Below are 27,535 nucleotides of genomic sequence, written 5' to 3'. Positions count from 1 at the left end.
GTATCCTGTGTGCCAGCGTAGAGCTGAGATTCTGGTACATTTACTACTGTGCCGCGATTTACAAAGATCATGCGCCTGATTTCCTGCATCTGTTGCTTCCCTGCTCAGGTCTGCCGGAGTTCACCATCTTCTTCCCGGGTTATGTAAGTTCATTGGTTGCGACACAATTTGAATATTAAATCCCATGCTCAGTCCGAATCAGTGCCCCCCCCCCCCCATTTCTGTCGCATGAAAGCCGGCGCTGCTGTCACAGCAGTGCAAATCCCGAAAATGTCCAAAAATCCAACTAAAGTGCATTCCGCCGTTTCTCTCTGCTCTGTGCCTGTAGCCCAGCCTGCTGCAGTACAGCGGGGAGTTCACAGACACTCACTGACATCCTGCCAGCACAACATCCTGAGGAAAGAAACTGCAAACTACAAGCAGATAAGTGATCCAGGGAAGGGGGAGGCAGGCACATACCTGTGAGAACACAGATATTGCAGAGCTGACATTGTGTAATAGGAATCTCATACATCTCATCATATCTCTATGGGGGAGATTTATCATAAGGCAGGATTTTGAGCAGTTGTCTATGTGTTAGACTGGCAGGTTTCCAACAGTTGGATTTATAGTCCGGTGTATGTGCAGTGCAATATGCCTTCTGATGTGACTGTGTGTGCTCTATGCGAATAGACTGCACCAGTCGCATGCATGTTTAACATCTGCTCAATTTCTGCCTTTCTCCCCCCGTGGTGTAGTTTTGTGATTTAATTTGGGTTCTTTTGTAAATTCATGGGGCATGCGATAGAATTCTGTCGGACTTTGCATGTTAAATCTGGCACAAGATCAGACTGAGCACCGGAATGCAAAAGTTAGCGTTGCAGGAAGAATAGTGCTGCCACAACACAAAACGGTCACGTGCTTCTGAGAGTTTGCAAAGTCCGACAAAAAAACGTTGGATGGACCCTAGTAAATGTGCCCCATTTTCGGTGAAGGAATGCATGGGGTGGGTGAGGGCACAAACTTTTTTGGGCTGCCTAAGGCACCAAAATCACTTGTCCCAGTCCTTCTGCGGAATATAAGTAAAGCTTATTAATCACACTATAGATATACTCTTTTAGTACGTCCAGAAGATAACAGTAATACGTCCCACTATACATCCTCCCTCTAGTTTAGAACACGGTCCCGTCACATTTAGGCAGCGGTTCATGCACAAAGTCTCCTAACGTCCAGACGGGTCACATGACCACTCTGGGCGTGTCTGTGCTGTGCGTGTACACACAACCATGCCGCTATGAAGCCGCCCCGGCAGTGAGTTAGTAGGAGGCGGGGCTGCACATAGCTCCTCCCCTTGCCCCGGTGTGTGTGTGTGTTTGCGTGCTCTGGAGGCGGCTGTAATGATGTCTGTGTGTTCTGAGCCCGGCTTCTCCAGTGAGGAGGTTCTCAATCTCCGTTTTCCTCTACACCGAGCCTGCAGGGATGGAGACATCGGATGCCTTCAGTCGCTGCTTCAGGGCCCGCCCGGGAATACCGCGCAACAACTGGGCAAGGAAGACTCGTGCTACGGCTGGACGCCCATACATTGGGCAGCTCACTTCGGGAAGGTGAAGTTAAGGGGAACGGCGGTGTGTTCTTGTAATTGAGCGGGAACATCATGAAGAGATGGAAAGTGGGAGGGGAGGCCGCCATTTTGTACGGCTACTTCGCGTTGTGTAGAAAGGCGGGATGACAAGTGATGGGACCTAGACAAAGAAAACTGGGCGTGGTTAGGCAAATCTCGGGCAGCAGTGGCAGCCTGAGGAGGGATGGGCATCCTTGTTAGCAGAACAAAGGTGGGAGGTGCTCTCCCTGCACACAGAGGCGGGAAACCTAGAGGCGCGGGGCCAGCTGCTTCCAGCTCCGCTCTCTTCATTCAGTTTCCTGTCATAACTGGGAGGAGGTTGACAGAATTTTATTACAGCAATAAATTGTTCAGCTCACATTTGCCGGGGGAGAGAAGTCTGTCATATATTCCTGTGGTTTTGGTGCTATAAAGGATATTGTGGGTGCACTGGTGACACCCAGTCACTGCATTATTATAGATAAACCAGGTGCCAGTATGGAGCTGTGCACTAGTTTTATTCTGGCAGGCGTTTTGTGTACATTCACATTTTCTTCAGAAAGTCCACATCTGCTGACAGACTGGGTTTAATCAAACATGACTTGTACTTGTTCCCTGTCTGGGGAGGAGGATAAGCTGTCTGCTAGTAAGGTAGCCCTGGGACCTCCCTGCTGTGTACACAAGTGTGGTATAAGGTCATACATGTATCCTTATTGTTGTGACTGCCACCTCCACGCCATGTGGGCGTTAGGGCCAGTGGCTGCCTGCGGAGTGGACGGCACAGGGTGTTCCTGCCTCAGGGCTGATCACTTTCTAAAAACCTGTGAACATTTGCCATTGAATGTTAGTAGTGTGCTAAATCTCCCCCAATCTACTGCTCCATATCAGATCTGTATGTTAAGTTATGCATGCATAAAGAACCACAGAGACTAGCATAGGACACTTACATTTGGGTGTTATTTTTTGTTACAGGGTTCAGGAATTATTGTCATTATATTTTGATCAAACATTTTGTGAAATATAAATGTTTATGATATTTGACTATTTCTTTTCATATAAGTTCTAGGGAAAGTGGGATGATTTGATTTTTCTTTTTTTTTTTTTTTTATACACTTCTTTAAATGGAACCTGTCATCAGGAGCCCTTTAGGTTCCCATAGAGAATAGTGTGCACATTATCAAAGTGTTAAGTTTTATTAAAACTGTCTTCTTCTGAAAAGTTACATGAAAGTTTACCTTTCTTTCAGCAGAGCAGTGTCCCTTGGGAGTGACCAGTGAGAAGCGGTCCTTTCTAATTCCTGACTAATCCCGACAAATGATAAATTTGTAGGTTTTCTAGTTAAACTCTTACTGTTTCCAACTCATCCTTGATTTTGAGAATTCCTTGGGCTTCTACTTGCAGTATTGAAAAGACAGTGCTGCCTCGCACCTCCCCTTATCATTTGGACATCCCCCATAGAAGGAAGGTTTAAGAAGTAGAAAATATATAACTTTTGAATTGACTTGGGAACTGTACACTCCTTGTAATGTCTGCCTATTCATCTGTGACACCTCTGTTTTGTCTTTCCACAGTTGGAGTGCCTAGTGCAGCTGGTAGCAGCAGGCTGCTCTGTAAATGCCAGTACAACTCGATTTGCTCAAACTCCAGCTCACATTGCTGCATTTGGGGGACATCCACACTGCCTAGTATGGCTAATTCAAGCAGGTGCCCATGTAAATAAACAGGTAACCGATCAAAAAGAGTGCTGGATATGTCTAAAGAAAAATAGTTCAAATGGAAATCTTAAAACCTTAGGTATCCAGATCCCGTCGATTATGTAATTGTGCTAATGTGTAGCCAATTGTTGCACGATATTATTGAATAGTTATTCATTATTAATGTGTGAAATGCCTTTGTGATGCAATTTCAGATAGTAGAAATTATAGTTATCAGATCCAAAATCAACCTGACATTGTTGTGATGTTGTGTGTGAAAAGATACTGGTTTGTAAATTCCATAGAAATGAGATGAGCGGCACCTTTCTAAATCAAGGAAATTAATTGAATGCTTTGGAACTAGGTAGAATAGTGCTGCAGATTATTACTACTTGATGCAGGTTGCATTTTGTTTTTAGCATTTCATTCATTACTCTTTTATGTGTGTGTTTTTCAGGACTATGTGGGTGAGACCCCTGTTCACAAAGCTGCAAGGGCTGGTAGTATGGACTGCCTTAAAGCCCTTGTAACCAATGGAGCACAAATAGAGTATGTGTCCCTTTTTGTTTCCTTTCCTTATGCTTTTTCATATAACTTGCAAATAATTAATTACAACACATAGCCATTCTCAATAAATAACAAATGAGTAGACTCATTTGTAGAGCCTCAGTTTGGGCTTTATGATTGATTGTTTCAACACATTACTGAAAAACCGTGCATGCTGCTATTATATTAACTCGGACACAATAAAAAGAAACAAATTCCATTAATGCTTTATGTATTAACATTCTCAATACATTACTCTGCTGTTTTACGTATGTTGTTTAACCATTTTTGTCTTAAAGGTTTATAGATTTCCTTCTAAAGTTCTTCCTACCAACTCATGTAGAAGTATTTGCTCTTACAAATCCCAACAATGACCGGTATAGACTTGCAGTCATGTGACTTAAAGCAGGTTTCCTTTTAATTCTTTTTCATCTTCATGCTGCAAATGAACAATATTGGTGCTTTTGTTCTATGTAAATAATTGCTGGGTGATCTAAGATTGTGCTGAAGATAGTGTAGTATTATTAACTAGTTCATTTCCAGCTGCAGGCTTTTAGTACCAATTCATCCCTTCTATTTGTATGCAAAACTATACCCACACATGCACTATATTCGTGTGTTGTAACCAAAAGTTAAATTTGTTTCTCAATATGAAAAATACTCAAATAAGCCCAGAGTTCCTTTTTAAAATTTTTTAAAAAATATATATTTGGTATTAAACCAATTATTTTCTTTCCCATCGTCTTGTCTCCCACTTTAAGGTAACTAGCTAAAAGGAGCACTTTCCCATCCCTCTGTCAGCAATAGGAGACAAAGTATGTTAATCCTACCCCCCCAACGGCCTGGCACACACTAAATTAGGATCAGAAGGAAATTAATATAACATTATATTTACAAGAATTTGGTGTTTTTGGGCAACTCGGTTATTCCTGATTCCTAAATTGTGTTGTGGGTAATTTTGTATTCACTGAACAGCTTACAAACCACCCCCCACACCCTATTTTAGCCGATTTTGGAAACTTCATGTGGTGTAGTCTAATATGGGCATATGTGTGAAATTGCTACATGTATGTTACCAGTTGCTTAATCCAGAGAACCAGAATCCCTGTATAGACCTTTGTGAGGCAGCTTAGTGGATTTAAATAAATTATCTCTGCTGCACCTGTCATGAGGATTTAGGTCCACCAGCCTTTTAGCCATCAGAGTGACTTTGTCACAATGATATCTTTCTATGTGAGGTTCAACATTGTGGCGTGAAAAGTACTTTGAGTTCTGCATTCAAATGAACTGAAAGGCATCATCATTGAAGAAAGGTCACGCTGGGATATGTCATCCTGACTTGATTTGAATCTCATACACCAGGTACAAAATTAAATCAACTGCTTGGTGGTGGCATATGAAAGTCCTATAGAACATAATATGAACCAGGGGGTGTCTTTCAGGGTGACTCCCCCACCCCACCTCACCTCCTCTTCTTTCACGTTACTTAACTCCACTGGTCATTGTAACTTGATTACCTCACCTACTGTATAAAGTACAAAAATAGCAGCACTAAAGGTTGAACTTGAGTATTCCTTATCAGAGGTATGGTGCAATGTTTCGACTGTATAGGCCTATATCAAGCAACCATCCACTGTATATTAGCCCTGCCAGAGATCTGCATCAATGCTTCAATTGAAGTGAATTGAAGTGCAGTGCAGTCTTCGGGCATTGGACCCCACAGCTCTGAAATTGGAGATCTATCTTGAGCATAAAAAAAACAAACCCTTTTAAGATAGTTCAAAAGTGTTAGTACACGTAGCCTCATAACCATAATCCTGTCAGTGTGTAGCTTACCTGGTAGGGAAGGTAAGGTGTATTGGCTCACAGCATGTAGAATTTAACCTACTTTGGATGGAGCTTCTTATTAGCATCTCCATCTTTATACCATGGAGGATTTTCCTTGAGCCTTAGGTCCTTTAAAGCCACATTTCTGTGGCAAAATGTGCAATATAGAACCCTTTGCACACTTGATATAGAAACCAATTATTAATTGAATTCCAAATGAAACATTTCATCTTTTATGTAATATGACCAAAACTTCAATCTTGTTTATAACCTGCATTTTGTTTTTCAAAACCTCATTCATTGATGTTCACGTCCTCCTTAACATTCAGAAGACTTTTCATTGTCTCCTTTGCTTCTGCCCCAAAGACTGCTCCTCGTTATTAGAGTGCATTTTGTACCTAAATCCACAGAAGAACTTGTTCCTTGTTTGATTAGAAAGTGATGGCCTGTATGATGAAGCATTGATTCATTCGCTGTTGGTGTGATTATGCACCTGAAAGTAATGGCCTCTTCTGCTGTGCTCTGTTGCCATATTTCTTGCTATTGTATATGTGGTGTTATAGCTAGAAATCCAGATGTCGACGTTGGATCTCGTATGCTATGCCACTTATCAGTTTGAATCACTCCCTATATTGTAATTTATTTTGAACCAATTGTAATAATGTAATATTGAAAAGGGCTTTAATATTTAAATGAACCTTCTGAGGGGTATGATGAGATTGAGGGTGCGTGTTGTGCTATTGTGTTTTTAATTTTTGAAGCAATGTGTTCTAACTGGACACTAGATGTTAATATTTGCCGGGATGGTTATAATTAAGTACATTTGTTCCCAGAGACAGAGTTGGATTATTCAATCTGTTTTCCCCAGATGAATTCAGCAGGTATATAACCATCCATGCAGAGCTGGTACATTTACTGTATATCTGTAATTGCTGGTTATCTAATGCTCACACACACACACCTACTCACTTTCTATTAGATTTTTAAATGCCCTTGAAATGCATTTTCTTAGACGCACAAGAAATTTTTACGTCTATTTTTCCATTCATTCTCTGGGTTTAATGTAAAGTAGTCTAAACATACTGTACCTTTTGTTGACCTATACAAACAAATGAGCTGAAGCAAATTTCAGAAAACTGCTGTAAATGGGTTGTCCTGTGAAAGTCTCTTATCCCCTTGAAGTGTGTGGATCATGCATGTCAACCAGCTTTGTTCCTAGAGGAGATTCTGGGGTACTTTAATCCTGAGTCCCCATTAACACAACTATAAGGGGGCCCTCGATCTGACAGCACAATTTATGGGCAGATCACGGTGCCATGAGCACATGGTCCACATTTATCAAAAACGGTGCAAACTTCATACTATGTATTATGTAGGATGCTCCAGATTCATGAATCTGATGCTTACTGCACTATATTTATTTTTTGTGCACTTTGTTCATGCTGTAGAATTGTGGCGCACACTCTGTCTAAGCACTAACCCACCCCTTTTGGTGCACGTTTTTTGTCTTGTTGGACACGGTGCAGCCGTAACACAAAACTGGCACTGGCTTTATAAATATATGTGCAAGCAGTTTGCAGGTTCTTTCTAGTGCAAATTCGGACAGATAAATGGTGCAAACACTTTAAGAAATATGGGCCTATGTGTCTTGCCACAAAATGTCCAAGCCACTTGGTTTTCAGTGCGGAGGGAAGGGTTGAGTTGCGCTCACTCCCTCCTTTCTCCAGCCGGCTGTGTGATATGACCAGGTTTTAGCCTGAGTGAGCGCTCTGTTGTGTGCAAGAGGCCTCTTCAATCTTAAACCTATCCTCCTATATTTCTAATGGGTGATAAGTGTCTTTTATAGGACAACCTACTGCCATTAACAAGCAGTTGCAGGGCAGATATAGTTTTGTAACAGTAAAGTATAACAGTAAAGTATATATGCCTAATTTGCTTCTGAAAATCAAGACTTTATTTTTTTTGGATTTGCAGCATTTTGATGATCAAACTTGTTTTGTCAAACTGCACCAACATATCGGTCCCTTTTTACACTTAATTCATATTTTCTTATTTAAGCAGCAGTTGCTCCTAATTGTCATTTTAATACTACATTAAGCTATATTCCCTTTCAAATGATTTCATCCACATACTTTATGAACCTTTTATCTTGAGGCTAACAGCCCTAATATATTTTATAAGGTGCTTCATGGTTTACAAACCATACTTCTAGTCTTGGGCTCTAGTGCACCTTTTTGGGTTTGTCATTGTCATGTAAATGTTAATTACAGATATGCGATCACTCACATGATCAGTCTTCTGTTTATTTTTCTGTAATCTGCCATTTCCCTATTTTAAATTAGACGTTTTAAAAAACAAAAAAACTGTAAAAACTACACATGTCAATGTTTTACAGCTACGTAATTCGAATTGACTTGATTTTTTCAAGTAATCCTAGAAAGGGGAGCTTCCCAAATAGAAACTGCTGAAACTGCCACAGGTGCTTCTCCGAAAACCTTACAGTTGTGGCAATGAGTGTTCAGTATCGCTTCCTTTCTGCACACAAGGCATACTGTTGAGGTATTTGTTGCGGTGATTGGTTTTAATGCTAATTTAGGAATTCAGTTATAGAATTTTTAGACTTGCATGCATATATTGCCCTAATATACAGTTTAAGCCATATATATGAACTAACCATAGCTATATGAAAAATAGTTATCGTACTGTTGTTCAGGGAGTAAGCTGCAAGAAGTCCTATAGATTGTCTGGTGGCATTTAAATCTGTATGATGACCTATTCAGCCAAACTTGTGATCTAATCAATTTGGCTCAATTGGGGATTCTGAAATCATCTTCCAGGCTAAAATGTTGAAAATACTGGGGTGACCTATTTACACGTTGCTTTAATCCTACTCTCTCTCTTAATTTATCTCAATGTCTGCCAGTGCATGCATAGTCCATGTCCATTTTTTTTTTCCTGTTTTTCAGTCTCCAGAGCCCAGTTTGCAAAATGGCTTCCACAAAATGCTCTGTCCATTAGGCACCTGGAAGTTATGGTGCCACTTTCTGGCCTAACTTATTAGTTGGTCGCTTTCTGGCGTGACCTGTAATCCATAAGATTCACTATGACACAAGGGTTGTTTGAGGATTTCAGAAATTTTTTTCTGATATATTTTTGCAAACACAATGTATTTCATTTATAAAAAACTAGATGGATACATGTCTTTTCCTGCTGAGTGGTTTTTGGTTTTTTTGGGTTTTTTTCCCCCTTCATCACTTGTGTGTAGCCTTGCTACTGTGCTCCACAATGTGCACAATATGGCCTGTAACTTATGACTTGTGCAAAAGGCTTCTATTTTGCATCTCGTCTAAGCTAATTTACTTGATACAGCTTAAACGTACAAGCAAACTTCTAAGTTATGGCATTAGGCTCTGGCAAGTTTACATTGTTATGCTATACTGAAAGAAAAGCATAAACATATTCCACTTCACTGGCTTTCCTGATTACCAGTCTTGAGGAAATCCTTTTCCAGCAGTGCGTCTGCAAACATTGCTGTAATTCCCAAGCATAAACCCACCCCATATGTCAGCTTTTTGCATAAATATGAAATGCAATTATGAAATTATATCAATTTTAATTGGCTACTTTATTTGATGGCATTTCTTCCTTATGACAAATACCATATGCCGGTTCCTCTTTTTCTCTACTCCGATGACAGAACGGAGGGATATTATCATTCTCTACTTTATTATTGTTTTATATTCACAATGGATTTTCTGGCAGCATTTGAATATACCTATGAGGAATTGCCTATATAGGGAACAATCATGAACCTCTTTACCAAACTCCTTGACATCCCCACTGTCTACATTTAGTCCTAACTACGCACACTAGAATCTTTAACTCCTGAGTTATTTCAACAAAAATGGTGGCCACTGATCCATTGTACCTTTTACAGTATAAAGCTACTGTAAAAACTCCCACTCTGCAATTATATTAAAAATTATTTGTTTTAGCATAAAGGACCTTGCATTTCCTCGATGCCACATTTTGAAGCTTTTCAATGGTATTATATAATACTATGTACAGTATAAGAAGCCTGTGGCAAGAAAAAGCCTTGCCTGTTTATTTCAAGCTGCTGGACCTTGAGGGTAAAAATTTCTTAAGTCCATTCTTTTCTCCTTTTGTAATCCAGTAAGCCATTGGCAACCAACAATGATGGTACCTTTACAAGCTAGTGCTCTATCTTTATCTAATGCGGAGTTTCACTTGAGTAATTGCTATTCTCTCTCTCTCGTGGGTTGATGGGGGCCAATGTGGACTCCGTTCCCCCAATTAATGAAATTGGAATCCAATAGTTCCAATAATTTCTTATCCGTGCCGCTGTTTTTTTTTTTTTGTTTTTTTTTTTCTTGTGGCTTCAACTGCAGGCTTACATATGGTGTCATGATTCTAACTAGCCCTTCATTTAGGGATTTTTTAATCCTGTTGGGAGACTACCCAGTTTTATTTTTCTTCCATCTTTCATCTGAGTGTCCCCCACTCCTAATTTAAAAGAATCTTTCTCCAACCTTATGAGATGGATTGCTTGTATTATGTTCACTTTTATCTTTCGATTCAGAAGCCACTATGATTTTTGAAATTTGGAATTTTTTAATAGTTTTTGGCTGACTGAAACAACAAACAGGAAGCTAGTTTACATTGATGTTTCTCGGAGAGACTGGCTTTTATATGTGGTTGTTTCCGGTCAATCCTACACTCACTAAACATCTTGGCAGGAATCGGAGTGATATAAACTCATTTCCTCTCCCTCTGTTTAGAAGATTCTTGTTTACATAGTCCTTGACCAGAAACTGGTCCCTATAGCCCCAACACTGCTTTTGTTTACAACCACCTTTCCCCCTTACAGAACAGTGAACCATTTTAAAGCACAAGCTGCTGAATAACAAAACTGTGGTTCAGACTGAAGTTACGATTGAGTAATCTCTGCCCAATAAAGCCCATTGCTATATTTTACAAGTGTTAAATCATGGCCATGGCTTCCCAGCAGCTTGGTGCGATCATTGTTTTGTTCTAGTATCTGGTAAAGGTTGTAATCGTTTGGGGTTTATTTCCCATTGTATTTTTTTCCACCCATAAATCTCTAAATAACATATATATTTTTTTGCTTTTTAACATGTTACCTACATTTTTTTAAGAAAATGTCACTTGCATGAAGTTGCATCTGCCAAAATAGTATTGCTTAAAGCTGTGTTTAACAGCTTAATTTGTTGTGAAGTTTACGGTTTCATAAATGAACTTCACATTAGATTTTCTATTTCTAGAGAAATGCACAAAGATGTTAAGTTTGACCATGTGTCATTGATTTGAACGTGATCTTAAAGTTTAGCATCAGAGGTAATGGATGTGTAGACCGGCCTAGCATTCAACCAGTAGGATTACAGGTTTTTGTGTAACATTGTGACAGATACCCCAGTCAAGGGAAATGCCGCAGACAATCTATAGTTATTATTCAATATAAATAGTATTCCTGCTGTCAAGTGTGTAGCATAAGTATAATAAAAATTTACTTTTTGTATTTAGCAGTTAGCTGTCATTCTAGGTACCTAAAATCTATCTGTAATTTTGAGTGTAGTTTATAAATTGAAACCAAACCTTTATATATTTTCTTTAGAATTAGAAATGCTTCTGTTTTAAGGGTAGATTACCTTTTACGTAGAACAGGCCTGACTAGATAAAAATGAGTTCTGCAGTATGGCTCTTTAATTGTTTAGCCTTCAGATAGTTAGCCACTGAGGGCTTACACTATGCAAAGAATACAATTTAATTCAGTACTTTCTTGTGCAGCTTTAGGAATGCAAATGGCTTGACGGCGGCTGATCTTGCACACTCCCAAGGCTTTCAAGAGTGTGCTCAGTTTCTCCTAAACCTCCAGAACAGTCAGCTGAACGGTTTTTATTACAGCAGCTCCTTAAATGGAGTGCACCAAGGCAACTCCTCTAATTTTAATGGAGGCCCGATAAATCGCAAACGATCTTTCAATGATTTGGAGGCTTGTGCCATCAAGAAGCTTAGAACCGAAGGTAAGAAACAACATTTCTTCTCCACAGATATGACAAATTGCCACTAATGCTTTACCATTTTACATTTACACACCAACATGAGACTTTGGAGTTTAAATGCAGGGATTTATAGGGGAAAACAATCCTTAAAGGGGTTGCGCAGCATAACTTCTGACCAATCTCCATTGCTCCATTTTAAACATGGGTACACCGTTGAGTAGGTAGTTTCTTTCAGTGCACTATGCATAGCTTGATGATATATGGTGGTATAGTAACAAAAATAGCTATATGTAAATGATGTGAACGAATGATCTACTAAAAATCAATCTAAAGTAATCTACTCAATAGCATTGATTTAAGCACTGGTCTCCAAAGGTTCCCTGCACTCAAACACATGTGCTGAGTGCCTAAATTAGGAGACAAGTCTATATTGAACTGAGTTATGTCGGTGGTGTAACTAAACCTACGTCTAAATAAAAAAAAAAGTAAATGTAAGCTTTTTTGCTTTTAAAGGGAACTTGTCACCACATTTGCACAGCCAGTGACGGTTAATAAAACTCTAAAGGAAATTATCTGCCACACTTTTTTGCTAAAAATCGTTTACCTTGCATCCCCATAAATCGCCTTTATCTTTTATTACCTGGCCAACAAAGGGGAGTGCCCTGCTCACCCGGCCCCTCCCATATACTTCTCCCCATGCCTTATGCCTCCTTACTGGTCACAGTTTAGGTCATGTGACCAGAATGACATCCTCTTGTGTCCTTTAGCCTCTTAACAATAGAAACCCCATGCATGTATCTGACCACATTAAGTCACCACAGCCTCCATGGACTTCTACTCCTGTTCCATGCAGGCTGCTGTGATTTCATGTGATCATATACATGGTGTACAGTTTGCTATTGTTAGAGGCTAAAGAACCTAAGATGTCACTTTGGGCACATGACATGTAACACAAGGCACCATGTGAATGATTAACACAACATTTTCTATAAAAAAAATAGGAGGCAGAGCAGTGATTTTAAAGAGATACAGAGCTGTCAGTCAGAATAATGGGGCGTGGTTCACTGGCAGCCTGAGAGAAGAGTCGGAGCCAGGAGACATGAGTCAGGAAAACTAATTTGCATATCAGAAAAATGTCTAATTCAAGTACAGTGCCTACCTGGCAGCTAATTTTAGGTGATATAAGGAGGACTTGTGTAACCCTTTATCAGCAAGCATTGCTAGTCAGGGTGGTTAAAATCTGGTGACAAGTCGTCTTTAATTTTGTATTCCAGGAGGCAGCATTCCTCTACAGACTGATTTCGCTGGAGGGGTAGAAGATGACAGCATGCATGTAGAAAATCACACAGAGATTTCAGGTGGGAGTGGGCAATTTTTTGACAGATGTTGCAACACACAGCTGGTTGAAGATCTGAAACCACCACAGAGCCCATCTGTTAGACCAGCAAATAATATTTGCACATTGTCTCCAATGCAAACGCCTTTTCGTTGCATCAGCCAATACGCTTATTTCTAGATATTCATGTATGAAGTAATGGTATCGGTGTGTTCCTTATCTGAGTTGTATCATAACTTCATATTTTAAAAAACACAATAAAGACTTTGGGAGGGACATATATAACCTGATGCAAAGTAACCCATACAGTACTTGTAAAAGCATACCAGAGATCTGTTCTGATTTTAGTCTCCTTCTTCTGTGTATTTAATTTTTTTTATATTCTGAGGCTTTTGAGAAAGTGGATTGTTCAACTGTAAATTTGAGTATACATGTTGAAAATTAACTTTGGCATGAATGTTGTAGATATTAAAATCTGTATGAAATTGGTGTGCACTTGTTTTGGTTTTGAAACACTAAAATGTATTATAACGAAGCACAGATACTGCCTGTGAATGCAGTGGTAATGAGTGAAGTTGGCTAAGGCTTTATTGCATCATCATATGGTGACTAGTTATATAGATGTTTTAATGGGCAGGGAAAGACTTGCTGCCCACCATGAAAGAGATGTGCCCATTTAGTAAGGTGAAGGTGTACATTACTTCCTTATTTAGGAGGAGCCAAATTGATAGATGTGCAGGAAACTGCAGCCTGGTCCTATTCAAGAGCAGTACTGTTAAAGGGCACCTACCACCACAAATCTACCTATAAAGGTAGATCGGGTGGTAGGTGGATCAATGGGACGTGAGGATAGTAATAATATATTATTACACATATATTCAAATTTACTTATGCGGCTACTGGGGCGTGGAGTAGCCGCATCTGAGGTTACACGAGGCGGTTACTCAACGCCCCAGTAGCCACTTTACTCGTCCTACTCACCCATCTTCAGCGCGCAGCTCCACGTAGCTGCGTGCCCTCGTCCGGCGATCCTGCCGTCTGCGCATGCGCAGAAGAGCAGGCTTGCGTGGTCACTGCTCCGAAACAGGCGCGGGTCTGCTCTTCTGTGCAGGCGGCAGGATCGCCTGACGAGGGCATGCAGCTACGCGGAGCTGCGCGCCGAAGATGGGTGAGTAGGAGGGGTAAAGTGGCTACCGGGGCGTGGAGTAAACGCCTCGTGTAACCTCACATGCGGCTACTCCACGCCCCAGTAGCCGCATAAGTAAATTTGAATATATGTGTAATAAAAGTTATCAAAAAAGTGTGGGGACGTGAGGATTAGCCCTTAAAAGGGCTATCCTCACGTCCCATTGATCCACCTACCACCCAATCTACCTTTATAGGTAGATTTTTGGTGGTAGGTTTCCTTTAATCCAGCACTGTTGTCTTTTTAACTGTCATTCTTTTACATTATATGGACATAGAAACTAAATAGGCTTTCAACCAATGTAAAGGTCCGTTAACCCGATATGAACAAAAAGCCAACATATTCCTACCCTCAGTACTTTCTGGTCCAGCAATGATGTCCCAACTCAAACACTTAACATTGATTAATCACTGATTCTAACAGGTGACTGTAAGGCTAATATGGCAGATTTTTTATATACATCTCTCTCCAAATAGCCATTCAATTATTTTATTTTCATGAACAACCCCTCAAACTGCAGATTACACTTACCCAGAGCATATATTTTTGTGAACCATCCAGAGCTAAGAAAACTACCAGCTTCACCACTGTTTCTATACTGTCATTGCAGCTTTTGGATTTGTGTGCATATAAAACATAATTTTCTATTCACTTTCTGCCAAATACAATTGACTGCAAGTGAAGGGATGACGGCACATCTTTAGCTGTATTACAGGCACTCGCCTGTAATAAATGACAAACTTGCTATGCTTTAACAGTATGTGCTGTAAATCATGGAATTGAGACAAACACACTGCCACAATTCAAGAGCAATTTACTGTTCACAGTTAACTAGTTAAGTATAAAAGTATTGGGTTTGTCCAACTTTTAGATGATTTTAGTTTTTTGATTCTATAATATGCCAAGTAACTGGATTAGTGCAAGTTATTTAATGTATTAATGTAATGTATATCGGCTTTAATTCCTGAAAGCTTTACAGACTAAATCCTACAGCATCCCCTTTCTGTCTGCAGAGCTAGCAGTGACAAATTGCTTCTAAAGTTGTCTCTAGTACAAGCAATCTACAGAAATCTGTTGTAGAAACAAATTGTCCTGGTAACTTACAGATCATCCTATGTACTTATTCTCCCATCTTAGTATCTGCTAAGAAGTAGATTATATATTAACCAAAAATATCCTGCCTCATTATACTCCCCAAAACATTGCCCAGAAGTCTAAATCTGTTCAATCATTTGTTCAGTGTGTTTGGTTTATTTGTTTTGATGCCATAGTAATTTTGTAAACTGAATGACGCGCCTCCTGCCTTCACTTTACATATAAGGAAAGTGGGGCAGAACTTTTAATGTATATTTGTAAATATCCTGCCAGGCTTACTTACACACAGATTACAAAAAACATGAGGTAAAGTGGCCAACATCTTTAACACCTTCCCAAAGTGCACAGTAATAGTACAGCCCGTTGATCGCTTTGCCGGTGGCTTCAAAAAGATGGCACCCCCATCTTGGTGACGATCGCTGCTCCCCATGACGTCATCAGGGAGTGGCGATCGCTCACTGTGAGGCCTCGGGTCTTCAAGCATTTACTAAAGATTTTAAAGATTAAAGGTGTATTCCATTTTGGCGAAGAAATGTTTGTATATACATTCTTTATCAATTCCTCAGTTTCCTAGACCTCTGCTTGCTGTCATTCTATAGAAATCTTTATTTCCAGTGGGCAGAATTTTGACAATGTTCACGGCTCGTTATAACCCACAGCTCTAATTACTCTGTTGCACGCCGTGTACCTGTGACTATGGTCAGATTTTTGTCCACTGGAAATATTCTATAAAAAGCTCCATAGTTTGACAGCAAGCAGAGATCTTGAAAATGGCGAGAAATAATGCATAAAGTAAATTAGAAAATTGTATAATTTTTCATTACACTAACATTTTACTGAAATTTAAATACACCTTTCAAGGGTGTCTACAATCTCCCCAAGCAGCATGATCTGCTGGCAACATGTTGTAGAGGAATGCATTATTATATCAAAAGCGCCTTAATTTCTGTCCATTATGCAGTTTAATTTTTTAAAAACTTTTATTTATCTTTTTCTTTTAGATCAACTTACAGCAAAGCACATTGCACTCCTAGGTCCCAATTAACATCAAGGTTTTCTATTGCTAATGAGGTAGTTGTTGTACCAAAGTCATGTCCTCAGCACCCTAAGAGCTTTTGTCTTTTAAGCATCGTGGAGTAGCACTGGAAGAAGAGGGAAGTGCTCTGGTTCTTGAGGAGATGATTTTGGGGATATCTTGGAAATTACACAATGGACAAAAATAAAGATATATGTAAAAGAGCAATGCATTTCTGTACAACATATTGCCAGCATATGTTTAGCTGAGATGGAAGTGAATATTCATGGCATCTCTTACAATACCCTTAATGGACATCTACCACCAGGATGAAGAATTGTAAGCCAAGCACACTGACATACTGGTGTGTGCCTCTCTGGCAGAGCTTCATCTGCCCTTGTTTTTAAGAAAAAAAAGGCTTTAAATTATGCACATGAGCCCCCGGATCTTCAGTCTTTTTTGTAAAAAAAAAAAACTAAGCTAAACAAAGATGTTCCTGCCAAAGGGGGCACACCAGCATGTCAGTGTACCAGCATTGGTTTACAATGCTTGATCCTGGTGGTAAATGTATTTTTAATGATTTTTTTTCTTTTTAATTATTCTTTTTCTCCCTTTAAAAAAGTTTCAAGGATTGTGACAGGTTTGTTTCTTAATGCAGATGTGAATGGTAGCTTCACTACGTTAACAAATGGACAAGCAAGTAATGGATTTAATCTTCCTCTTGGAGACATGGAAACGAGTCCTTCAAAGTGCCTTCAATTGTCCCAAGGGATCAACCATGTCCCAGTCGCAAACGGCAAGAAAGAACGCCCTGATGAAAACGTTCATTCTCAAACTTGCGGCTCTTTGCATGTTAATGGAAGTCCTAGTAGTTGGGTGACTGCTAAGCCTTTTCTGGGTGAAGGGGCTTCTGATGTCTTACAATATGGATACTACCATGGATTTGGAGATTCTGCTGAAAGTTTACCTGAGTATAGTAGTTTTGTAGAACATTCTGATTCGATCAGTGTTGAAAATAGGTATAAAAGTACATTTATAAGTACACTTCATCAGTATCAGGGGTTCTGAGGCGTCCAGGGAGGCATCTAAAATGGAATCTATTATAGCTTTTTTTTTTCTTTCTTTTTTTTTTAATATGCCTACTATGTAAAACTCATTGTTTGTGTCTTATTCCTTATGGAAATGTAAGCAGCGTTTATCTACTCAGCTACTGCTAGAAATGACTGCACACAGAAGAGTTGGGTATAAAAACAAAAAAGCACTTTAACGTTACCAACATATATCCTTGTTTTGAAAGTGGTTTGTCTCAAAATATTAGGGACAAATTATGGAGACTCATAGGATGGGCATCCAGGTGTAGTGTATTTAATGGGCATTAGTAATGCTGTCATTCTATGCTATATAAAAATAAAAAAAAAGTTTCTAGGATTGGGATTTTTTTTTAAACTGCTATGCAAATAGTACAATTGTTTTTTGTTTTGTTTTTTTTTCTTTCCAAAAAGGTCAGAATTCTACTTGACTGTAACCTTCAGTGTATTCGAATGGCTTATTCATTCCATATTTTGTTAATAGTCACTTTAACCAAAAAAAAATGTAACAATGCGTCTCTGAGTCTTTCATGGGGCAAAAGAAAGGCAAAATATTTATGTTTAATCAAAGAATTATATTTTATATATTGGGAAAGACTGCTGCAAAAACTCTTAGAAGCTTTTCCATTTTCTTTAATATTGCTGCTTTCTGCAGAAGGCAAACTAGTTTAATGCATTTCATTTTGTAGATTTTTATTGTTAAATTAATTTTCTTAAAGCAGATTTTTTTTCTTCTAGAGACCTTTGTACTGTTATGGTTGAATAAGGGAATATGATTTTAGTTTGCAATAATATAACTGAAGGTGGCTGAAATTTGTATAGAAATGGCTGTCAAAGACGGTCAACATTTAAAATGGAAGTATGTACTATTTGAATTGCAAATAATGTGTTTTATGTAAGCCTTAAACATGACTAGACAAGGAGAAAGTTGCAATGTATGTATATCTATTCACTCATTGCTTCTGTGTTTTATTTTATTTTTTAACAAGCTTCAAATAATTTACCGCTTGCATTTCAAGAAACACTATGGTTATCCACATTTGCTGACAATACATTGTTCACCTAATTTTGCCACCAGCTCATTGTTTTGATTGGATGGTTACAATATACTAAGTTGTATATAGTTATTATGCTTGTGTTTATTTTTTTTCTATATAAATTAGACTGATTTAGTTATGATCAGTCTCTGGGCATAAATGGAGCCATATGTATTATTGTTTATAAGAAGTTCCGTTTTTAAATCCTAATTATCCTCGGAGTTCGGTCATATGCACAGGATTGTGTACAACCCATGAAAATGGGTCCGTATGTCGGGTCAATCCCATGGACTGCACACCACCTACAGGAATGGAGTCCTTGCGTTATACCAAAATATTATGCAAGGACTTTCCGTCTGCCAGCAGAACTGTAGCATCAGCACTGTATTTACTGCAAGTCCTTGCATCATATTTTGGTAAAATGCATTCTGTACAAGATGTGCAGTCCGTGGGATTGGCCCGACATACTGCTCCCATGATTATGTGCATTTGCCCTCTGTGGCATAGATATTTACTTTGAGCACGAGCTGACTTCTCATTCATTTTGTTTTACGTTTATATACTGTTGAACTTTGCAAAGGGAAAGCATGTGCCCCGAGCTTTTTGTTTATTAAAAAAATTGAGTTGCTGCATAAACTTTTGGTTTTGCTTTTTTTTTTTTTTCGTTTTCTCATTTTATAGGTAGCAGTGATATACTGTAATAAAAATCTTTTCACCTTCCCCCAAACCCTCCAAGGTCTCAATGTTTTTGTTGACTGGAATACATCGTTCCTCTTTTATATCATGAAAACTCAATAAACATTTGAAGAAAAAAAGTTTTCAGTGACCTACATGGGTTAAATGGGTTTCAACAATCTTGGCATTAATATAAGTGAATAAAAAAACTTTTTTTTTTTTAAATTTGCCATAAAGAGATGCAAAAAAATACAGCAATGTCAAGTTATGAGGTTACAAAATACATAAGCGGTTATCAACATTTTTAAACCCCTTACCACATGTGACGTAATAGTACGGGCTGAGCCCTCTTCATAGCCGGTACGTTTTTGCTACATATTGATGAGGATCTTTGCTCCCAGTACCGTCATCGGGGAGCTGTGCTCGGTCGCCACGACAGCCTCGGGTCAGACCTGGGGCTGTCTCGTTTTAAAGGAAACCTACCACTTGTAGTGGCAGGTTTCCGATGGCAATACTGGGCACCAGCTCAGGGTGAGCTGATGCCGGAGCTTATTTTAGTTAGTGTTTTAAACCGCGGTATCGCGGTTTAAAACACTTTTTAAACTTTATAGCCGGCGCAGGCAGGTACGCGCTCGGCGCTTACCGTGCACGCGGCTACATAGGAAGTGAATGAGAGCCGCGTGCACGGTAAGCGCCGAGCGCGTACCTGCCTGCGCCGGCTATAACGTTTAAAAAGTGTTTTAAACCGCGATACCGCGGTTTAAAACACTAACTAAAATAAGCTCCGGCACCAGCTCACCCTGAGCTGGTGCCCGGTATTTCCATCGGAATCCTGCCACTACAAGTGGTAGGTTCCCTTTAACCCTTTCATTACACTGTGCAAATTGCACATTGTAATGAATGAGGAGAAAAATCCCCATATAAAGTACCATGGGAGTCTAAAAAAAAAAAAAAAATAGTAAAAATAAAAAGTGAAAAAAAAAAATAAGAATTCAAATCACCCCTCTTTCTTAGAACCGATTTAAATATAAATAAACAGTAAAAGTCATAAACACATTGGGTATCGCCGTATCCGACAATCTGTCGATCTATCAAAATATAATAATGGTTTTTCACGGTGTTTAACACCGTTATGGAAAACAGCGCCCAGTGGAAAATGGCACTTTTTTGCCATTTTGAAAAACATAAAAAATTCAATAAGGTGATCAAAATGTCATAGTCCTAAAAATGGTAGCATTGAAAACGTCATCAAGTCTCAAAAAATGCCACCGCTCCGTACACCAAAGTATGAAAAAGTTATTAGTGTCAGAAGATGGCAAAATGAAGATTTTTTTTTTCTTTGTACTAGAGGTTTTAATTTTTGTAAATGTATGAAAACATAAAACCTTTACAATTTTGGTATCCCCATAATCTTACTTACTCAAATAATAAAGTAGACATGTCATTTGGGGCGTACAAAGAAATCCGTGAAGTCCACAAGAAAACAGCGCACATGTGTTTTTCACTGCATTTTGGATTTTTTTTTTTCTTTCCAGTACATGGCATGAAATATTATACACCATCATTTTGAAGTGCAATTTGTTACGCATAAAAGCCATCACAGCTCTGTACATGGAAAAATTAAAAGTTAGATTTTTGAAGGTGGGGAGTGAAAAATGAAAACGCAAAAATGAAAAAGGGCTGCGGCAGAAGGGGTTAAAGAGAGTGAAATGATAATTTCCTTAGCTCGATATAGACATTTTAACCCCTTAGCGACACGCGCTGTATTAGTATGGGGCGTGTTGGGTCCCGGTGCATGGTGAGAGCTCACTGGCTGAGCCCTCTCCATAGCCGGTAAGTCTTTGCAGCAAATACCGGTAACACTGTAGTGTAGTATGGCAATATATAATAGGATCGATCAGACAACCTAAGGTTAAAATAAAGTTAAAAATTATAATTAAAAACCTAAAAATTCTAATCACCCCCTTTCCCTCGAACCGATATAAATAAGCAGGTATCGCTGTGTCTGAAAATGCCCGATCTATCAAAAAGTAACGGTTTTTCACTGCGTTTATCCCCGTTACGGAAAATAGCGCCCAAAGTAGAAAATGGCATTTTTTTTTGCCATTTTAAAAAAAAATTAAAAATACTATAAAAAGTGATCGAAAGGTCGTAAAAATGGCAGCATTGAAAATTTCATCAAAAGTTGGAAAAAAATTAATTTGCCCTTATGCTTTCTTTAACTGAAAGCATTTTCTCACAATTCAACAGAAATTTCTATCTAGCTTTCAACAGACAGATGCTTTTTGTATTGTCCGATAACACCAGAAACTGTTTTTGTTCCTCATGTACACGCTCTGGACTCCTGATTACTGCAAAGTTTGCTGAAAGGTGAGGTATTCTTTAAATCTATAAGAATCCTCAAAAGAGATGCCCCACAAGAAGACCTTTATTCCTGGTAACAGAATAGGGTCTGATTGCTAGGGGTCTGATCATTGGTCGATGTGGGAGTTATTTCGTCATCCATTCTCCTGATGGGTTAGAGTCCTAGCAATAACAATTATCCCCATAACAAATTTAATAGTACAGTTTCATAGGTAAATAGGGGAAATTTATCAGTGCTTCTACACAGTGGACCCTGCTCACTTCATATAGCCTGTGAACATTCGCTCATGAACTCAGGACCCTAGTGCTGCAAGGCAGAAGTGCTACCCACCGTGCCGCCCCTTATACGATCTGGGCGCTGATGTCAGAGCCGGGGTGTGTGCTCTCTCCTAGTTCCCCAGCCGTGGAGGCTTACAATGCCCGTGCATACATTAAAAGCCAGGGATACTGCCTGAACGCCTCCGGCTGTTTTACAAAGTTATTATTTAATTAATAAAGATGACAAAACCTGTTAAAAACGTTCCCCCCATCCCCTAGACCAGTGATGGCGAACCTTTTAGAGACCGAGTGCCCAAAATACAACCAAAAGCCACTTATTTACCATCAAGTGCCAACATGACAATTTTAAACAGTAACTTATTGCTCTCTGTTGTTCAATCGTATCGGCCCCCTGAGGCCACCAAAGCAGGAGGGTAAATTCAGATATCATTGTAGCTTCTCTCCAGGGTCTCTCTGTACAGGAAGAATCATTGGGCCAGCAGTAGGACCTCCAAAAATATTCTGAAACTGCATCTCAATTGTCTAAGACTGCAGGGAGATTCAAGTCCTGTCTGGTGAATCTTGTCCTGGAGCGACAGCCTGGGTGCCCACAAAAAGGTCTCAGAGTGCCACCTCTGGCACCCGTGCCATAGGTTCGCCATCACTGCCCTAGACATAACTAGCAGTCTATTAAGGACACTCTAGTACCGGTAAACTGGGAGTAGATGTCCTTTAATAATATTGACCAATCAGATGTAAAGTTACTATTGTAATGTAAGTCCCAAAGACTTGTAGAGTCCTCCCTAAGAGCAGAAGAGAGGTCAGCCCAGGGGAGTTCTCTGAGAACCTTACTAGGCTGAAGTTACTGCTGTTGTGGCCGTTGCTGAGTTCTTGTAAGGACTGTAAGTTAAATGCTTTACCAACGTTGCCTCTGAGTGATCCCTGTGCAAGGTTGTTTACCACCAAGGGTGTCCCACTTGCTAACACCAGGGATCCTATACCTATAGCAGGGTTGGCCCAGGGAGAAACTTCCATCTTCAGCCTCTTCCTCCATTTCTTGTACTTTCCACCCATCGGATACCTGCCAGGCTGTGGACGAGGCCTCCGTTCTCTGGGACCAAGGATCATGACCACTGACGAGCACTATGCCACTCCGGTACCATGGCCGCGGTGGAGGATGTTGCATATTCCTCCACTCTCACATATTTCTAATTCTTGTTTATACTTTTGGCAATTTAAGGACTGTTGTGTTTTTTTCTTCCTGTTCAACTTAGAAATATCTGTTGAAATGCTGAGTAATAGTGTGCAGAATTGTGGGTTTTAGCCCATTGATATTTCATACTAAATACTTGCTTGTTTGTAAATTGATCCTCTGCCCTGTATTCCATACTCAAGGCTTCTAGGCAGTGGTCTCCCAATCCTTATTTTTGCACTATTGGTTGTTAAACCAACTTACCTCCTTAAGCAGATACTCACTTAGAAGAATGTCCATGTGCTTGAGATCTCTGATAAGCCCCTGAGAGCAGCAATGCATCTAAACAGCTCTGCTAACTGTCCAATTACAATTATTCTAACTTGTACTATGCTGCCACCTCCTGGTGAAGGAATAACATGCCGAATGTTCCACAGTAATTACAAATGCCTTGTTTACTGAGGGCTTTCTCAGAAAGACACGTGTCATAAGTCATGAGACAAGTGCAACTCTGGAATACAGCGGGGGTGTTACAGAGACCGAATGGCATAACCAAGTACTCATAGTGGCCATCTAGGGTGTTGAAGGCAGTTTTCCATTCATCCCCAGGTTTAATTCGGATGAGGTTGTAGGCACCCCGTAAATCCAGCTTTGTAAAAAGAGTGGCACTGCGGATTCAGAAATAAGGAGTAGTGAGTACTTATTTTTTATAGTAATTTCATTCAGCCCGCGATACAGGGTTGGAGACCCCCATCCTTCTTTTCCACAAAGAAGAACCCTGCGCCTGCTGGAGAGAAAGATGGACAAATAAAACCCATTTGGAGATTGTCCTATTCAGACATGGCCCGTGACTCTGGTAAAGACAGACGGCAAGTCCTTCCACGAGGAGGGGTTTTGCCTGGAAGCTAGTTGATGGCCAAATCCCAGGGATTATTTCAAACATTGTTAATAAATTAAAGTGCAGAATAAAATTTTTCTTAATTATATGACAAACCCTATCTAACTTTACAGTTTTCTCTGACTTTGCAAAAATGGTGTGTTATCCAAAGTGACTGAATCCTTCCGACAGGAGGTTGTCCAGATGATGACCAAAGGGGTGACCTAGCAGCCATAGTCTTGCTTGTTGGTTGTTCCAGGTCTGTGATTCATAGAAAATAAAGGTTTTGTGTTGATATAATTTTGGTCATTTTTTCTTTAAAACACTGTCCTAGTGGCATAATGTACCCCCATACAAAAACTGCATCAAAAGTGTTCAATGTAGATTACATTATTTAAAAAAAAAAAAAAGAAATCAAGTGATCATCCATTGTTCTCTAATTTTCATCTTCATTCTATAAAAAATGTTTGTTTGTAAATTTGTGTGTAATGCATATAAAGTCATGCATATAAAGTGTGTAGCAAATATTTGTATGTATTTAGTAGTTACTCCACTGCTCATATCACAGATCTGTACTCATTACACACTATAACAGTTTCCAGTCATTGTGTCATTAACAAGAGAAGAGTAAGGCTCACTTCACACTACTTGTCATTTTTTTCTGTTTCTTCCCTCCGTTGGAAAAGTAAAGAATAAAGGTTTAACAGAGTTTTTTAAGGTATCACTTAAAAATCCCATTAATCAGTGTAAATTTTATATCATCCGTTATGTTCCATTTAGGCAGGGATTCGATATCCATGTGTTTTTGGACGAAAATGCATTGGATAAGGGATCCCTGCTAAACTGACTATAACGGATGACATAAAATTTACATTGATGTCAATGGGATTTTTAACTGATACGTTAAACCTCCACTTTTCACTTCTTTAATGGAGGGAAGGAATGGTAGTGTGAACTTAGCCTAACACTTTGAAAATAAATTGGTGTTTACAGTCAGACTCTTTATAGCACTACCAATTGTCTTTAACTATAAAGAGACTTCAGCAGTCCACAAGATTCCAAGGATCTACATGTATGGCTGAGCACTGCAGCACAGAAGTCTACCTTGCTCTGCTGTCTGCCTTATTCAATAAGCGTGGGGGTCAGAATCAAGTTTCTCCTTTGTACTCTGAATCAGATTTAGCAATCAGTTTGGGAAAAATGCCCAGATCATTGCCCTGCAGGTAGTCCATCTTCTCAAGGATGGCTCATCCATGCATGTTATAGCAAGAAAGTTTCATGTGTCTTCCAGCACTGCCCTAAGAGCATGAAGCAGAACCCAGGGAAACATAGCCAATATACATGGGTAACTTGACATGGTCATAGGAGAGGCTCAATTTAGAAGGACCATTATGTGTTTTGGAGCACGATGACCAAAACTACTTCTATCAGGTTACTGATATGTTAGAGAACAATGTATGATCACTTGATTTTATAATGTAATCTACAACATTTTTTGTAAGGGGTACACTATGGCACTAGAACAAAATTAAAATTACAAAACATAAAACCTTTATTTTCCAAAAAAATCTGTACATCATAAATAGCGAAAGTTTAGAATTATATTCTCTGAAGGCTACACTAGTCGCCAATGAGTAGAAAGTATACAGGCCTTTGCTTTGAATGAGTTCTGTGGCCACAGGATATCACTAGACTCACACTGCTCCGATTTGATTTTCTTCCAGTCTTTTCCACAGTTCTGTAACTGTTGTGGATATTTTCACCATCAATGATCTTCCAGAGGTTTCTATTGGATGTAGATCGGGACTCTGGGATGTTCATTTCATTGTTTCAATGTTTTCTGTTTCAAGGAAAAGCTTTACCTGATTTGACAGAGGACATTGTCCTACGTGAAAATTGCTGGCTGGATTATCTTTATTATCCAGTCCTCTCTTACTGTTGTCTTTTGAGGGTGTCCAGTCTTCTTGGGGGACTTGAATGCATTTAAGATGTTGCAAAGATGCAATATGCTATAAATTGCAGACTTGTAACAACCAACTTCTCTTGCTATGGCTGATGGGGGTCACCCTTTTGGCCTACTGGGCAACCTGCTGCTGGAGTCACTTTGGAATGGCACAACATTTTTGCAAAGTCAGTGAAAACTGGAAAGTTAGGCTGCCAGTTAAATAGGCTCCAGTATATCTTTGGAGGGTGATATCCCAACTGCTATAAAGTAAAGACATTGGCAGAAGTTCGGTAGATACAGCAGGCCCTGAATTCCTCTTGTGGCATGAGTGCGCAGGCAACAAAAAACTTTTGATGCTCTTAAAGAGAACTTGTCAACAGGTTTTACCCCACTAAACTTCTAGTGCCCTCATGTAGGGTATGAAATGTTCGCAAAAATTAGGGGTATAGAGGGTTTCTGTTATTAGGAAAGATTAAAGCAACCAGATTTATTTTGTATCAAAAAGAGACGACTAAGAGGGGACATGATTAATTTATATAAATATATGAATGGTCCAAACAAAAAATATGGTGAAAAGTTTTTCCAGGTCAAATGAAAAAAAAAAACAATCACCAGAGGCGATAGGGCTTTTTTACTGTGAGACCTGTGAATCTGTGGAATAGCCTGCCTCAGGCGCTGGTCACAGCAGGGACAGCAGAGAGCTTCAAGAAGGGTCTAAATACCTTTTTACATCTAAATAACATTGATGTTTGGTTTTTTTTTTAAATACACTTCCTTCCCTTAACCGGTTAAGGACCAGGCCCTTTCCTGTTTTTTCATTTCCGTTTTTCACTCCCCACCTTCAAAAATCTCTAACTTTTTTATTTTTACGCGTAAAGAGCTGTGTGACGGCTTGTTTTCTGCATAACAATTGCACTTCATAGTGATGGTATTGAATATACCATGCCATGTATTGGGAAGCGGGAAAAAAATTCCAAATGCAGTGAAAATGGTGAAAAACCACATTTGCGCCATTTTCTTGTGGGCTTGGATATTACGGCTTTCACTGAGCGCCCCAAATGACATGTCTACTTTATTCTTTGGGTTGGTACGATTTCGGGGATACCAAATTTGTATAGGTTTTTTAATGTTTTACAAAAATTAAAACCTCCTGTAGAATTTTTTTTTTTTTAATTTTGCCATCTTCTGGCGCTAATAACTTTTTTATACTTTGTTGTACGGAGCTGTGGGTGGTGTCATTTTTTGCGACATTTTTTTTTTTTTAAAGTATTTATTTTTGCAAATTTTTTGGAAAATTTTTTTTTTAACAATTACAATAAACAAATTAAAGAACAAGATTGTCTGTTACATACTTTCTTCCCCACAATACAGAATAAATGAATAACATTCGTGGTAACGAACAGGATCTTATTGCGTTCCAATATTAACTAAGGGATATATCGCGATAAATGACAGCAGATAATGCAGCCAGACGTCTTGTTACGACAAAAATAACTATTGAGACATAGACAATCAGTCACACACACATACACACATACTTTTTTTTTTTTTTGCGACATTTGATAATATTTTCAATGACATCATTTTTAGCACTGTACGACCTTTTGATCACTTTTTATAGTTTTTTTAATATTTTTCAAATTGGCAAAAAAGTGCCATTTCCGACTTTGGGCGAAATTTTCAAATCTGCCCTGTTTCACTATAAGTGGTTATAACTTTGGAATGCTTTAACATATCCAAGTGATTTTTGAATTGTTTTCTGGTGACACTTTGTACTTCA

General features: G+C 39.1%; 1 protein-coding gene across 1 annotated transcript; it reads left to right on the top strand.

The window, feature by feature from the left end:
• Positions 1-1,281: 1,281 nt before the first annotated feature.
• On the top strand, positions 1,282-19,336 carry ANKRD10 (ankyrin repeat domain 10). Its single transcript, XM_072135575.1, has 6 exons — positions 1,282-1,583; positions 3,151-3,303; positions 3,731-3,822; positions 11,473-11,708; positions 12,962-13,045; positions 16,978-19,336. Exons 1-6 carry the CDS (start codon positions 1,377-1,379, stop codon positions 17,385-17,387), a joined length of 1,182 nt encoding a protein of 393 aa, XP_071991676.1. The 5' UTR covers positions 1,282-1,376; the 3' UTR covers positions 17,388-19,336.
• The last annotated feature ends 8,199 nt before the right edge of the window (positions 19,337-27,535 follow it).

This window comes from Engystomops pustulosus, chromosome 2 (assembly GCF_040894005.1).
Source record: "Engystomops pustulosus chromosome 2, aEngPut4.maternal, whole genome shotgun sequence".
NCBI classification, from domain to species: domain Eukaryota; kingdom Metazoa; phylum Chordata; class Amphibia; order Anura; family Leptodactylidae; genus Engystomops; species Engystomops pustulosus.
Note: the sequence above shows the minus strand (reverse complement) of the source record. Positions and strands in the feature narration are given on the sequence as shown.